Raw genomic sequence first — 12807 nt, forward strand, 5'->3', positions numbered from 1 at the left:
CAATACTCTCCAACGATTGATATTTCGTCGAGGCCCATCGGATCCTCTACGTTCAATCTGTATGTACTCGATCGCAACGGCGATGCCGTCCGGGATGCGGTCGCTACCCGGCCAGATGTTTTGAAAGACTATAGGGCTCTCGACGAGTTTGCGCTGGAAGAGAGGCGCTTCTGCATGTCCATCTTCCGAGTCGTAGTACCACAGCTTTGGGGCGTCTGAGCAACTCAGCGCCCCACTCTTGCAAACCCCAGACGACTTCGCTGCGGAGCGTGAGTAACACCATCACCAGATCCAGGAAATCGGATTTGTACCCTAATGATTGTAGCTGAGAGAAGGGTAGAGATTGTTTGTCGATTCGAGGCCGGATTACGTCGCCAGCGGACAGATAGCGCATAGTGTGTCGTATGTCTTCGACGTGCCGCCGATGAGGGCCTTGTGTGTTTCTCTGCCATCTGCTCCATGTTTGGACACGTGAGGTAAGTAGATGTCGGGAGCAGTGATATTGGGAAGGTTTGTGGGCGCGATGCGGCACAGTCAGTGGATCTACTCGATAATTGGTTCCTGCACCGTCATGCAAGGCACACCACCTTCCAAACGACTGCACAACATCTTCATGAATCTTTTCACGCACACAGGCATTATCACCTCCTGTGAAGACATCTAAACACGTGACATTCCCTCTCTGTAGTCTGGGCCGTCCACCTCACTAATCACCACACCGCCACCAAGTCAAACAACCCCATCAAATTGCGAAACACACCGCAACGGCGGCCTTGGTATCTAGATCCGTCTCCAACAAACCCGCGCCCTAAGCCCCCGCCCTGCGGATCGGCGAAAAAGAAAACGCATGTGGGCACGCGCGCCTCGCGCATAAACATGCTCCAAGACCTGGGACCTGAGGCGTGTCGGAGGTGCACCGCAAGCGCAGCCGCGGCTCTCCCAGATATAGAAACAAAAAACCGCAAAAGGCCCGAAAGGCGAGGCTCGCTGAGCGTGGCGGAAGGGAAGATGGTTGGAAAAGAAAGGCAGGAAAGAATGAAGTAGCACCGCTGGTGCAGTGTGGTCGGTGCAAACGCCAGACACCATGCTATGAAGAAACCACCCAATCCACTCCAATCCTAAAAAGCGCCAGACACAAACATGACATGGTAGCGAAACGTGGTTCTCGCCCACTCACGCATCAACAAGCTGCACCCGATGACTCCGCCGATTCTTCAGCTCCACCAGCGTCGGCGTCAACGGCTTGCTCGCCCCAAGAAACTTCCCCGGCGGTTGTAGACCATCCGGACTCCTCACAAACGGCGGCACGACGCCCTCGCTGCCCGCGGGACTCAACGCCGCGCCCGGCGACCGCGTCGCCCGCGAGACTGACACGGAGCGCGCGATGCCGAACGTCGCTGTGCCTGTAACTGTGGTCGAGTGCTCTGGGCCGGGGCGCGGACTCGTGCTCGTGAGGACGGTGTGGGAGCGCGTGCGGTTGAGGACGGGGCTGCGTACCGTTGCCACAGAGGCTGACATGGGTTCTTGGGGCGCGGGTGACGCGGCGCTGGTGGGGTGGGAGCGGAGGGCGGAGGCCTTGGTGACGGTGGAGGGCTGGCGGGGCAGGATTTCCCAGACGGGCTCCCGTTCGTCGCTTCGGATTTGAGCGTGCGGACGCCAGGGCTTCGGCGGGGCATTTTGGGGCGTGGCGACAATGGTGATTTCTTCGCTGTCAGAGTCGAAGCTGCGGTCCGAGGTGGGGCTTGAGGTGCGGGACAGGGAGGGGGTGTCCGGGTAGTCGATTTCTTGGGGCGCCGCCGCTTTCTTGGTGGATTGAAAGGGGAAGTTGAGTTGGGAGGGGGACACGGCGGGCGCGGTTTTGGAGCGTTGGAGAGGCCGTGGCCGGTTGGTGATGATGTGTGGTGAGGGTGCGCGGCTGGTGTTTGCGGATGGGAAGAGGGAGAGGTGGCCGGAGGGTGACTTTGATGGTAGGCTGGGGGATGTTGCTCGTCGCTGCAAGCCGTCGCGAGATTGGTCATTGTTGCTCTGACATATATGTAAATACACGTTCACGACCTGTAAGAGCAAGCTACATACCTTTACAGATAATCCATTCAGCGGCTTGACTTTGTCCGCAGCACCTTGCCGCCTTTGCAAGAGCGATGAGGAGGCATTCGTAGTCTGTGGTTGGAGCAGTCCACTGAACATGACACTATATCGTTCCATCTGTACGCTAGGAATATCTACATCAAGCAACGGCTTACCCCCAGGCAGCTGAGGTGACGTATTTTTTGACGCTCCAGAGACGGTCACTGAAGGAAGCGCAGCATAACTGTTGGTGGGTATCTGAGGCCTTGGACTGAGCGCAAAACGCGATAGTGGCGACTTCACCTTGCCTGATGCCGAACCCGCCGTCAGAGCCCTCGGCCTGGTGTCTGGTGCCAAGTGCCCTGTCTGCTTGTTGCGAGATGGTCTGATATCCGATTTGAAAGTGTACGTTGGTGAAGGATTTGCGGCGACATCATCCTCTTGCGCAAGTGATCGTGAATACAGAGAGTCGTTGTCTGGCTGGTTGTCTAACCGGGCAGAGTTGACTGCTTTTGCTAGTTGGTAAAAAGTGTCCTTGTTCTGTCGGGGTGGTGGAGCTGTCTTCTTGAAGATAGATTTCCATCGGCTGAGCTTGGGCTTTGGTGCCTCATTCTGGCTCTCGTACGCTCGAGGGATAGATTCCGGAGATTGGTTGTTGGAAGATATCTGGGTAATGGTGCCCTGGGTCTGCGTCACGAAGTCTGTGGGAGGTGCGTGCCAGTGTTGAGGCGGCATGGTGGGACTCCCAAGCGCAATGCCAATGATACCTTCCTGTTCCGAAAGTTGCGCAGTGTAGAGGGTGGAAGTGGATTTTGAGGGCGATGTATATGAGACATCAAAGCGAGAATCGTCGACAGATTGAATGGGCATCACTTTTTTGTGGAATAGCGTTGAGCGGTCGCCTGGCCCGCTAGAAGTCCTGGGCCGTGGCAGCATATCGGGATCGAGAGTTTCAACTCTGCTCTCTGCTCGTGTGACAGGCGTTGGTGCCTTTAATCTATCGGATTCGACATCTGAAAGAGTGGGCTGTGGCGTTGTGTTGTCTGCGTCTCGTTGGTGCGTTTCCTTGTATCCGCCTTTGAGCATTCGGAATGACCTCGACCTTCCCAGCATCCTGGCCATGGCGGTTTCAAAATGGGTGTTAGTTGGTGTCAGTACCTGGTTCGGTAGATGGAGAAAGGAGCGACAGAAGTGGAGTGATCGACGGATGAGTTGTAAGGAACGGACGGCTCTCCCAGAGAACCAAAACGACGGGCAAGCAGAGAATAGAACAGAGTATGGTGACGGAGGAAGGGCAGAAGCACGAGGGAAATTGTCAACCACAACAGTGGTGGCGCGAAACGAGCGTCACGCCTATCGGGAGGCCCTTCATGCCTAGAGGTTGTGCTAAGCCGCGTACGTCGCGCCTACTCGGCGTCAGGAACAGATTGCGCAGGTGAGGGTCTGCGTGGATGGGAACGAGATGAGTGCGCAGCAGGGCTTGGGATTGGCTGTCTCGCCCATTAGCGGGGGGTTGCGACGGCGGGCGACCCTGCAAGTGACTGGGGGCGAGTGTGTCTCGAACTTCCGACGAGTGGAGACGTAACAGACAAGACGGTTGTTCTGCAGCGACTGTGGCGCGCGAGACTGAGTTTCACGCTCCCGTGCGCAATTTCGCTCTTGAGTTGCCAAGCGTGAGCATGTATTTCGACCGCAAACAGACTGGCCGCTCGCATGAATGTGTGCACTTTAAGGTAGTGTAAGCGTTCAGAGAAACGTTATAGCCTGAGCTGCTCCAGAGGTATAGTGAGTACTCAGCTTGCGCCTACCAGGTCGATCAGCCTGCAGAGCGACGCAAGGGGGCAGGTCTCCCGAGATGAGCAATCAGCCCTGCCGAGGATCTGTGGAGCATAGAAGGCGGGAAGCCGTTCAAACAGCAGGCGATCACTTAGCTTTCCGGTCGCACGCACGGCGGAAATAACCCACACAAGAGAACGCGAGCGCGGAGGATTCGCCGTCACAAATTATACCATTAGCCAAAATTGCGCACGGGAGCCCGCGTTAGCTGTTGTGTCATCCCAGCGCATCGGAAGATTTGATGATCGGACGAGTGCGGGCGCAAGTGCGATGTCGCGCCGTGCACATGCGGCTAAAATCTCCACAGATCGCGCGTCAGCGAGTTGTTGGCCGGGATTGTTGACAACACGTATGACGCATTCTGGGATAACTCGACAACTTCTCGAAGCTGAGGGTTTATGCGGCTGAATTGAAATTTCCTCTGCATGCTTCTCTGCACATGTAGCTGTAGGATCACGCTTTTCAAGAACACACCATCCTTGCACTGGGGTATCCTGGAGTCACACAGGCCACTCTACAGCTACTCCACAGCCAACGACTTCCCCGGTCTCCATCCCTCATACCGTGCGGCTTCTTCCGCCAGCGTACGTGGAGTGTGCTCTGCTAGCCCCCTCTCAAAGTGACTCATGTGCACCCTGGGTTCGCTATCAGAATCCTGCTTCAAATAATCCGTCTTTGCAAACTCGACAACTTCTGCGCATAAGCCCTTGATATCCGCACCAGTGCTACCTTCGGTCCTTGAAGCCAGAACGTCAAGATCAACGTCTTCAGCAATCGGCCACTTCCTTGTGTGGATCTCGAGTATTTGTCTTCTTGCTTCTTTTGTAGGTAGCCCTATATGGATATGCACGTCGAAACGCCCCACGCGGATAAGAGCCGAGTCTAGGATGTCAGGCCTATTGGTTGCGCCGATGATGAACACGTCTTTGAGTGCTTCGATGCCATCCATCTCGTTCAGGAGCGTGGTGACAACATTCAGGCCGCTGTCTTGGCCCTTGTCGCGCGATTTGCCAATAGAGTCAATCTCGTCGAAGAAGATGATGCAGGGTTTCGCAGCGCGAGCTCGGCGGAAGACGTCGCGGATGGCCCGTTCAGACTCTCCGACGTACATTTTGATGAGCTCAGAACCTTTGACGGCTAGGAAGTTTTGGTTGGATTCCGTGGCGACAGCTTGAGCGATGAGAGTCTTTGCGCAGCCGGGCGGGCCGTACAGCAACACGCCCTTGCGCGACTGCGGAGCGCCGAACTTGCTATCGAGCTCTGGAAACTGATGGGAGTTCAGTCAGATCACCTTGACATGCGAAGTGTTATATCTTACCTTATACGGACGGACAACAATGGATTCGAGGAGGGATCGAACGTGATCCACTCCCGCGATGTCCTCCCAGCTGACCTTGGGCACTTCGATGATGCTGTCCTTGAGAACCGACGGCTGAATCTGGCCAATGACAGCGTCGAAGTCTTCCTGTGTGACAAAGTCTGCCCCTTCCAAGGCTTCATTGATCGTAGCTCTTGCATCTTCACCTAGGGAATCCAATATCCGATCATCACAATGATCTCTTGCAAGTCTATGTAGGTCTCTAATATCACGACCCACGAAACCATGGCATTTCTCGGCCAGATTTGTCCATTCAATGTTGCAATGCTCAATTTTGGGGCCAATCAGCTGCCGCAAGATATCTTCTCTCTGCTTGACATTCGGTGGGAATACTTCCAGCTCGATCGTGAGTCCTGCTTGAGATCGTAGACGAGCGTCGATATCGTATATCGTGCGAGCTGCAGCAGCGACGACAACTTTGGTGTTTTGGAGTTTCTCTAACTCTTCTTGCATTCGGTCGACCAGACTCTCGGCTTTTTGGACAAATTTGTCCAAGTTGTCGATCAAAATCAAGGAGGGCTGATTTCTGCGAGCAGCCTCGAAAACATCCTCGGACAGAGCTTCGGCTTGGCCTTTGCGATTTTCAGTAAGCCAAATCTCATCGAGTCTGTAAACCTTGCGCCAGGAAGCCTCAGACAAACGCTTCAGCAACATTGTTTTCCCACAGCCTTCAGGTCCATGCAAAAGGAAGGATGTGGGACGTCGATTAGTGGAATCTAGTCTCGGAAAAGAAGACTCAGAGATCGCTCTGAGCTTCCTGTTGATGGTTTTGATGTGATCCGATAGCCCTCCGATACCGGTGCCGTCGAGGCGCAAGGTTGGATCAGGGGTAATTGCAGTAGTCGCTTTAGTCGTTGGCTGGTTCGAGAAGAGGAGCTCACATTTCCTGTGGAACAGAAATGGCCGCTGCTCGTCTGGGTCGTCAGACGACACATTCGTTACAGTCATGCGCAATTTGGATCCTGATGACAGTGATTTAGGTTTCTTCTCGATATCAAACATGCACCCAGGCGTCAAGATCTCCAAGTCCTCTTGACAGTGTCAGTAAGTGCTTCACTTCGGATGTCGCCTTGAACCTGCTTACCTAGTGAAATCTTTGCGAAATGTTCCAGCTCTTCATTCGTAGCGTATCTCTTCAGTGCTTCCGAGGCTGGCGGAAAGGCTACCTCGACAGAGGTTGCAAACCTTGGGGCTTCTTGCACCTTCTCAATGAAGACGGCGTCAGTCAAGGCTAGCTCATACTTCTCTCGCAACAGATCAGAGACCTTGGCAATAGGCTTGTTCCCAGGGTTGGTCTGTTGGGCGAGCCACGCGAGGGCAAAACCGTGAACTCCTTTGGCAGTGCTGAGGCGAATGCGATCACCAGCGGTCAGGCCTAGGTTCTTGAGTTCCTTAGCTGAGAGGTGGACGCGAAATGCGGTCTGGTCGAGACTGCCCCCGGAACTGCGTTCCAGTGGGCGTAACGTGAATGGACCCGCGCTTGTCATGGCGCAGGATGCAGGATTAATCGAGATAGAACAGCGGAGAGGGTCTTATATGTTCAGCGCTATGTGCTCTCTGGATACGGTGTGTGCCCAGTCTATGAAAAGTTGGACCGGTGATGTTTAGTGACTTGAATTGTACCCAGCTTCGGTTGGGAAGCCTTGGACGCCTGCAGGATGTGCAAAGAATTGGCCGCAGCTCGAATAGTTTATGCCTGTGCGACTATACCGTGGGACCCATTCTGTGTGACTCGTCGGGACAGACCAATGGCGGCTGCGATTATGTACACTGCACTGTGGCGCTCGGTGGGACCTGGAGATTTTTGGCGATGGTCGCTGACTAAGCGCAAGTGAAGCTTCCAAAAACTTCATATGGACATAGGCGGCCGCGTCGCAGCGAGCAATGTGACCAGGCACCCCAATTGATGCCGCCGCCGCGCCTCACTCGACCTCTGCGGCCATGGCAACCCCCGAGCACCTCTGCCCGCGCCCGTTGGCTGTCCCACCGCCCCCGCGACCAGAGCACGCCTCGACGCGGTGACGGCGCGCTGGGCGGAGGTGAGCCTGGGCAGCCCGCCACCGAAGGTTTGTCCACGCCGTAGCAAAACAAGCTCCCGCTGAACCGAAGCAGCAAAACCGGAGGCCGATGCAGAGGCTGCTTCTTCCTCACACGACGCGCCGGCTGCTGGCTGGCTGCGAGGGCTTGCCGCCCGTGTCTCTACACTAGTCGCGAAGCCGTCCCCATCGTCACTTCCTCCTGCGCCCCCGAACCGGTCACCTCCTGCTCCTTTCGAGGACCAACCCCGCGCCCCTGCCTCATCCGAGCATGATGCCCCGCCGGCGTCTGCCTCGTTGGAACTTCAGTCTGGGACGTCTTGTCTGGTCTGCCACAAGACCTTCGAAAACCCAAAGAAGCTACGCTACCACATATGGAACGAGAATCACGTCGAATCTTGGCCGCTTGCTTTTCAGACCCGCGAGGAAGCCGTAGACGGAGCAGCAAGGGCGACCCACTGGCTGCGGTTCCAGAAAGAGCTGGGTCCAAACGGCTGGGAGGTAGCGCGCGGTATGACCCAGATACGAAAGGAAGGAAAGACATGTATAGCTTGCCAGACGCCCCTACCTACATTAGAAGCCCATGTACAGCACTGGCTATTCAATGAGGCTTGCCGGAAGGACCAACGCGTTTCCCCTTCCCTGTTCGCATGCTGGAGATGCTTCAAGACCTTCAAATCATACGCCCAGGCCGGCGAGCACGTCCAATCTTCCCCAGATTGCCTGGGATATATCAAAGCACGATATGCTCCCAAGTTACTACCGAAGGCCGAATACATCTATCGTAGATCCGTTGCTGAGTTACTTGCCGCTTCCAGCGCACTCGAGACCTTCTCTAGCCCCCGCGCCTCATCATTAGCACATGGCGTTCATCACAGTCTGCGCCCACTATTTAGCCAGGCACACGAGGCACGAGACAACGACTTGCTCGCCTTGTTCCACAAGCATCCTCAAGCCGTCAACGCTATAAGAAAATTAGCGTCGCCAGAAGCGCAACAGCAAACGAAGTCTAACACTTCTACAAGATCTCTCACAGGGCCAAGACAGGCGACACAGCGCAAGCCCTACTCAACGGAACCACGGGTACTCCCAACCCTTGAACCTCGTGCTCACCAACGCCCTCTAGTCGCTAAGTCTTCATCGAGTTCGCAAGCATCAATACCAGAGCCACAGTCTAACTCAGACGCAAGACAAAAGGCAGGAGACCCGAAAAGCGATAAGGATACTAAATTGCATGATAAACCCCAAGGACAAGATATTGCCGCTCGCAAAGACGCAATCCCGAGAAGCAAAGCCGCGAGAGGATATAAGATATCCCTTCGCAACCTTCGCGCTAATTCCGAGCCTCAGGGTGGTGGCTCGACCCCAGTTACCTCCAAGTCTGATAGCTCATCGACGAAGGTAGTGAACGCTGCGCCTGAGTATGGTCCACCTCTGTCAGGCAAAGACAAGCCTGCTATATCATTCGCGAATCCTGATGCCAACAACGCGGAATTGAGACTCCAGATTGATTATTTGGCTGAACAGGTCAGATTTCTCAACGAAAAGATCGCCGGTCAAGCAACCTCGGACGCAAAGGTGCCATCTGTCAAGCCGACTGTAGCTTCAGCTATCGACCCACGTACGACTCAGGATCTTGATGGCACATCACGAAGTTCTACGGACTTTACCGAACTGTCACTGCCGACAATGGAACAGAGTACAAATCATGCACCAGTGAGACGATATGGACTCAAGTCCCAAGCTCAGCTTTCAAACGAAAAAATAAGAAAGGTACTCAGCGATAACGACTCTACCCAACTGACTGTGTCTGCGACCGCATCACATCCATTGCCAGATGTCGACATTGCAACAAAAGCGAGCACTGACAGACGGAGATTGGTTCGCGAGACCCCTACCCAAGCCCAGATGCAAACGCAAGCACGAATGTTGCGATCTTTGGACTCTCCTAACCCTTCCAAAATGAATGCTCGTCCCACTCCTTCCGTGGACTCTCAAACTGCGCAGACCTCTCCAGCACCCCCTCCAACACAGACACCATTGGCAACAGGGGAGATGAGCGAACAGTCCCTTCTCGCCGAACTTTTCCCGGAAGCAAGCAACTACATTCAGCCCCACTACGACAAACGTAATCCATACCCAAAGCTCGACCTACCCAGCTCAAAACCCATCGTGTGGAAGTACGCGCCCACGGTCAAGCCGAAAAGCAGTCGCGAAAAGTACCTCAAGGCATTTCAGAGATCAACTGAGAAATTGACAGCGTTGCAGCTGCTACACTGCAGCACCGAGCTTACAGAAGTCGACTTCCGACGCCTCGTGCCCCAAGGACAGCATATAGAGGGGTGGGCCCCCGACGGCGACATCCACCAGATCATCCCAGGTCGAGACCCCCTCAGCTTGGAACGACTACCCTTCTACTACTTGATCTTCAAGAACCCTGAGGCTGCCCTCAGATATCAAAGCAACGCTTCTCGCCTGGACAGGCTCAGCAAGCTCCACGGACCCACAAGTTCCCTCTCTGTAATTCCCCCACCACCAGGCCTCCTTGAAAATGGCGAGGACCTCAGCGCCGCCCTCTCCTCCTACCTCCTGACCCCCCAGGACCAGCCCCTCCGCCTTAACATGGTCGTCCAACCTTATAACCCCGCACTCGCCCGCCTCATCGCAGACGGCGGCTATGCGCCCATCGTCCCATCAACGACCTCCGCAGGCAAACCCATCCACAAGGTCCTCTTCTACATTGAGGGCTACGAGCCGAGCCCCTACGACCTCTACCAGATCTTCATGCAGGACGCGCTGTCCCGCGGCCTCACGTGGCCGTTCCTGCACGACCATCAGTCCATCCACCGGCTGCGTGACATCGTCGACCTGAAAGCGCGGTTCACGGCGCTGTCAACCGCCAGCCCGCGCGCGTCATCATCGACGAAGCGCAAGCTTGCGGAGGTGAAGTCGCACGACCCGTACACGACCTTCCTCTCGCCAAACGATAGCGGTGAGGGCGATGACGCCGAAGGCCAGGACGCACAGGCTATGAATCAGGTCATCATGAACAGGGTGTACAATCGGTGGGTTGTGGAGTTCAGCGAGGAGGCGGGCGCGCGGCGGTTCGCGAGGCTGTGGCATAGAAAGGTGCTACCGATGCAGGGGAGTGTGAGGAATAGGACGTGGCGGGATGTAGAGGAGGTGCGGTTGTGCAATGCGGAGTATTTGTGGTAGGGGTGCGTGTATGATATGTGTAAGATTGATTGTGTAGACGCTTTTTAGACTGTAGATGTAGATGTGAATTGTACATATTGTCAACCCAACCTTGTCGTCTCGGTCTGTGTTGGATGAATTGTCTTGTTTGAGAGCTGTGCCGCTGCGCACAACTATCTACCCAGCAGCGCGCTGACACTACTGGCAAACTTCTGCGCCCTCGTATGTGGTTCTTGTCACCAGAACAATATCATTTACCATATGAACAAGCTGGCTCCTGTCAGCCAATGGGTTGACTCGGAAGGCGCTCTTGCCTCAGATATGGCGCCTGCCTTCACTACTGTCCCAACCTCACCTCACCTCACCATGACCATCCCCAGCTGACCAACCTCACCTACATGTACCCAAATGTTCAGGAAATAGTCACCAAATCAAACAAAAAATCGAGAAATTGGTTTCTTTGAGCCGGGCTTCGAAGTGGCTTTTAGCTTTTGCCATTTTTGGCGAAGTGAGGGTGGTGGGATGGGATGAACGGCGGCGGGGCGCGTTCGAGTCGCGATATAGATGCTTAGAGAGGCCGGGTATACAGAAATCCATAATACAACCAAGTCCTCACCAGGAATCGTCCTGAGACACCGCCTTGCATCCCGCGCCTCCGATGTGATCCAAGGCTTGTGTCTCATTTTCCACGACAACAGGATACTTTGGGTTCGTCTTCAGATCCCATTCCAGCACACGCGAGGGATCAATCACAACCACCGACTTCCCATCCGAGAGCAGCCGATTGACGTCCTCATGGACAATGCGACGCGCAATGGAGCTGAGCGAGTAGGCATCGCGAAACGAGAACACCACAGCACAGGCGTCTGAATGTGCTCCGGAGCCAGGATCCCTGGGGTCTGGGTCTCCCAATTCTCGCGCGATGGCGCGCGTCAGACGTTCTGAGCCTGCAAATCGGACGGCACCACGCATCTTGAAGACCACGACGTCCTTGTTGCAGTGCGGGTGGTGCGGTTCATGCTTGCCCGCGACGATTCTGGCCACGTGCGTCTGCACTGTCGCGCGCGCCAGTTGGCTCACGTCCATCATGTGCAGGCCCATGTCGTTGGAAAGCTGTTCGCACATGATGACGCCGCGCACAGAATTGCCGCGCTCGTCGAGCTTGGGAGAAAAGGCTGCAATCCCGACTTGCCCCGGCAGCGCACCGATTATGCCCCCAGCGACCCCGGATTTCGCTGGAAACCCAACCCGCGAGACCCAGTCGCCGGCGGCGTCGTACATGCCGCACGTCGTCATGACGGACAGAACCTGGCGGACGCTCAATTGGGGCATGATTCGCTCGCACGTGACGGGATGCACGCCTGCGTTGCAGAGCGTAGCAGCCATGATAGCCAGGTCGTTCACAGTTACATTGATTGCGCACTGGCGGATGTAGCCCTTGACAACGACTCGCGGATCGCAAGATATGATTCCCGCAGCCTTTAGCATGTAGCCGATTGCCATGTTGCGGTCCGCATCCCGTAGTTCGGCTTCGTAGACTTCCTCGTCCACGTGGAGTTGTCGTCCAGCTAGCTTGGACAATGCGTTGAGGATGCGGTCTGTCCGCTCCTCGAGTGTAGCATCGGGACCCACGACGAGCGAGTGCGCGGTGATGGCTCCAGCATTGATCATGGGGTTCATGGGCCGGTTTGTCTTTTTCTCCAGCGAAAGGTGGTTGAACTTGTCCCCGGAGGGCTCAACGCCAATCTTCTCGAGCACACGGGATAGACCAGCATCTTCAATTGCAAGGGCATATACGAAGGCTTTGGAAATGGACTGAGCGGGTATCGCGTGTGATCAGTTCGTTTGAACAGCAGAAAAGTAGACTTCGTAGCCACGATTTGTGGAGGAACGCATGAGCACTTACTTGGATAGAAAATTCAACTTGGTCGTCCCCGGCCGAGTACACTTTTCCATCAACCGTGGCTAGCGCTACCGCCATCTTAGACGTGTCTGCATTGGCCAGCGTTTCGATGTACGCAGCGGGTGCGCCATCGTCGTTAGCGCGCGCATTCTCAAGCACCTTCGTGAGATAGTCCGGGATAGGGGATTTCATTGCTTCGTATTCGCGATACGGACGTGACGGCTGTGTGAAAGCAATTGGCGGAACTGGAGACGTAGTGGTGGTGGTTAGCTTGATCTGTGTCGGCAGAGTCTTAGCTGACACTGAAAATTGCCAGGAGCAACCCTACTTCCAAGTATCACAAAACCTTTGCGCCGAGCAGCATCCTTGGCAGCATGACGACGGACGAGTTG

At 55.3% G+C, this 12807-nt stretch overlaps 4 protein-coding genes across 4 annotated transcripts; 1 reads left to right on the top strand and 3 right to left on the bottom strand.

Moving 5' to 3' along the window:
• Window positions 1–1025: 1025 nt before the first annotated feature.
• CC84DRAFT_580222 (uncharacterized protein) lies at window positions 1026–3379 on the bottom strand. Its single transcript, XM_018186747.1, has 2 exons — window positions 2077–3379; window positions 1026–2025 (listed from the first exon to the last, which is right to left on the bottom strand). The coding sequence occupies exons 1-2, from the start codon at window positions 3187–3189 to the stop codon at window positions 1174–1176; spliced, it is 1965 nt and encodes a 654-aa protein (XP_018038850.1). The 5' UTR covers window positions 3190–3379; the 3' UTR covers window positions 1026–1173.
• A 927-nt stretch (window positions 3380–4306) lies between these two features.
• CC84DRAFT_1115009 (AAA-domain-containing protein) lies at window positions 4307–6795 on the bottom strand. The gene is made up of 3 exons (XM_018175414.1): window positions 6366–6795; window positions 5222–6312; window positions 4307–5170 (listed from the first exon to the last, which is right to left on the bottom strand). Exons 1-3 carry the CDS (start codon window positions 6766–6768, stop codon window positions 4424–4426), a joined length of 2241 nt encoding a protein of 746 aa, XP_018038851.1. The 5' UTR covers window positions 6769–6795; the 3' UTR covers window positions 4307–4423.
• Window positions 6796–7158: 363 nt separating this feature from the next.
• CC84DRAFT_1203849 (uncharacterized protein) lies at window positions 7159–10620 on the top strand. The gene is made up of 2 exons (XM_018181857.1): window positions 7159–7347; window positions 7394–10620. The coding sequence occupies exons 1-2, from the start codon at window positions 7188–7190 to the stop codon at window positions 10531–10533; spliced, it is 3300 nt and encodes a 1099-aa protein (XP_018038852.1). The 5' UTR covers window positions 7159–7187; the 3' UTR covers window positions 10534–10620.
• A 121-nt stretch (window positions 10621–10741) lies between these two features.
• On the bottom strand, window positions 10742–12769 carry CC84DRAFT_1115013 (glutaminase). Its single transcript, XM_018175415.1, has 2 exons — window positions 12419–12769; window positions 10742–12327 (listed from the first exon to the last, which is right to left on the bottom strand). Exons 1-2 carry the CDS (start codon window positions 12605–12607, stop codon window positions 11125–11127), a joined length of 1392 nt encoding a protein of 463 aa, XP_018038853.1. The 5' UTR covers window positions 12608–12769; the 3' UTR covers window positions 10742–11124.
• Window positions 12770–12807: the final 38 nt, after the last annotated feature.

This window comes from Paraphaeosphaeria sporulosa (assembly GCF_001642045.1).
Source record: "Paraphaeosphaeria sporulosa strain AP3s5-JAC2a unplaced genomic scaffold CC84scaffold_3, whole genome shotgun sequence".
NCBI classification, from domain to species: Eukaryota; Fungi; Ascomycota; class Dothideomycetes; order Pleosporales; family Didymosphaeriaceae; genus Paraphaeosphaeria; species Paraphaeosphaeria sporulosa.

Bases quoted from the DNA above. Each gene is read 5' to 3' on its own strand.
- CC84DRAFT_580222 (XM_018186747.1), bottom strand. From the start codon at position 3,189: ATGGCCAGGATGCTGGGAAGGTCGAGGTCATTCCGAATGCTCAAAGGC. The intron at 2,026-2,076 runs GTATGTAGCTTG...CATATATGTCAG, and splicing joins TGAATGGATTATCTGTAAAG to AGCAACAATGACCAATCTCG.
- CC84DRAFT_1115013 (XM_018175415.1), bottom strand. From the start codon at position 12,607: ATGAAATCCCCTATCCCGGACTATCTCACGAAGGTGCTTGAGAATGCG. The intron at 12,328-12,418 runs GTAAGTGCTCAT...ATACCCGCTCAG, and splicing joins AAGTTGAATTTTCTATCCAA to TCCATTTCCAAAGCCTTCGT.
- CC84DRAFT_1203849 (XM_018181857.1), top strand. From the start codon at position 7,188: ATGCCGCCGCCGCGCCTCACTCGACCTCTGCGGCCATGGCAACCCCCG. The intron at 7,348-7,393 runs GTTTGTCCACGC...GAACCGAAGCAG, and splicing joins TGGGCAGCCCGCCACCGAAG to CAAAACCGGAGGCCGATGCA.
- CC84DRAFT_1115009 (XM_018175414.1), bottom strand. From the start codon at position 6,768: ATGACAAGCGCGGGTCCATTCACGTTACGCCCACTGGAACGCAGTTCC. The intron at 6,313-6,365 runs GTAAGCAGGTTC...GACACTGTCAAG, and splicing joins TTTCGCAAAGATTTCACTAG to AGGACTTGGAGATCTTGACG. The intron at 5,171-5,221 runs GTAAGATATAAC...AACTCCCATCAG, and splicing joins TTGTTGTCCGTCCGTATAAG to TTTCCAGAGCTCGATAGCAA.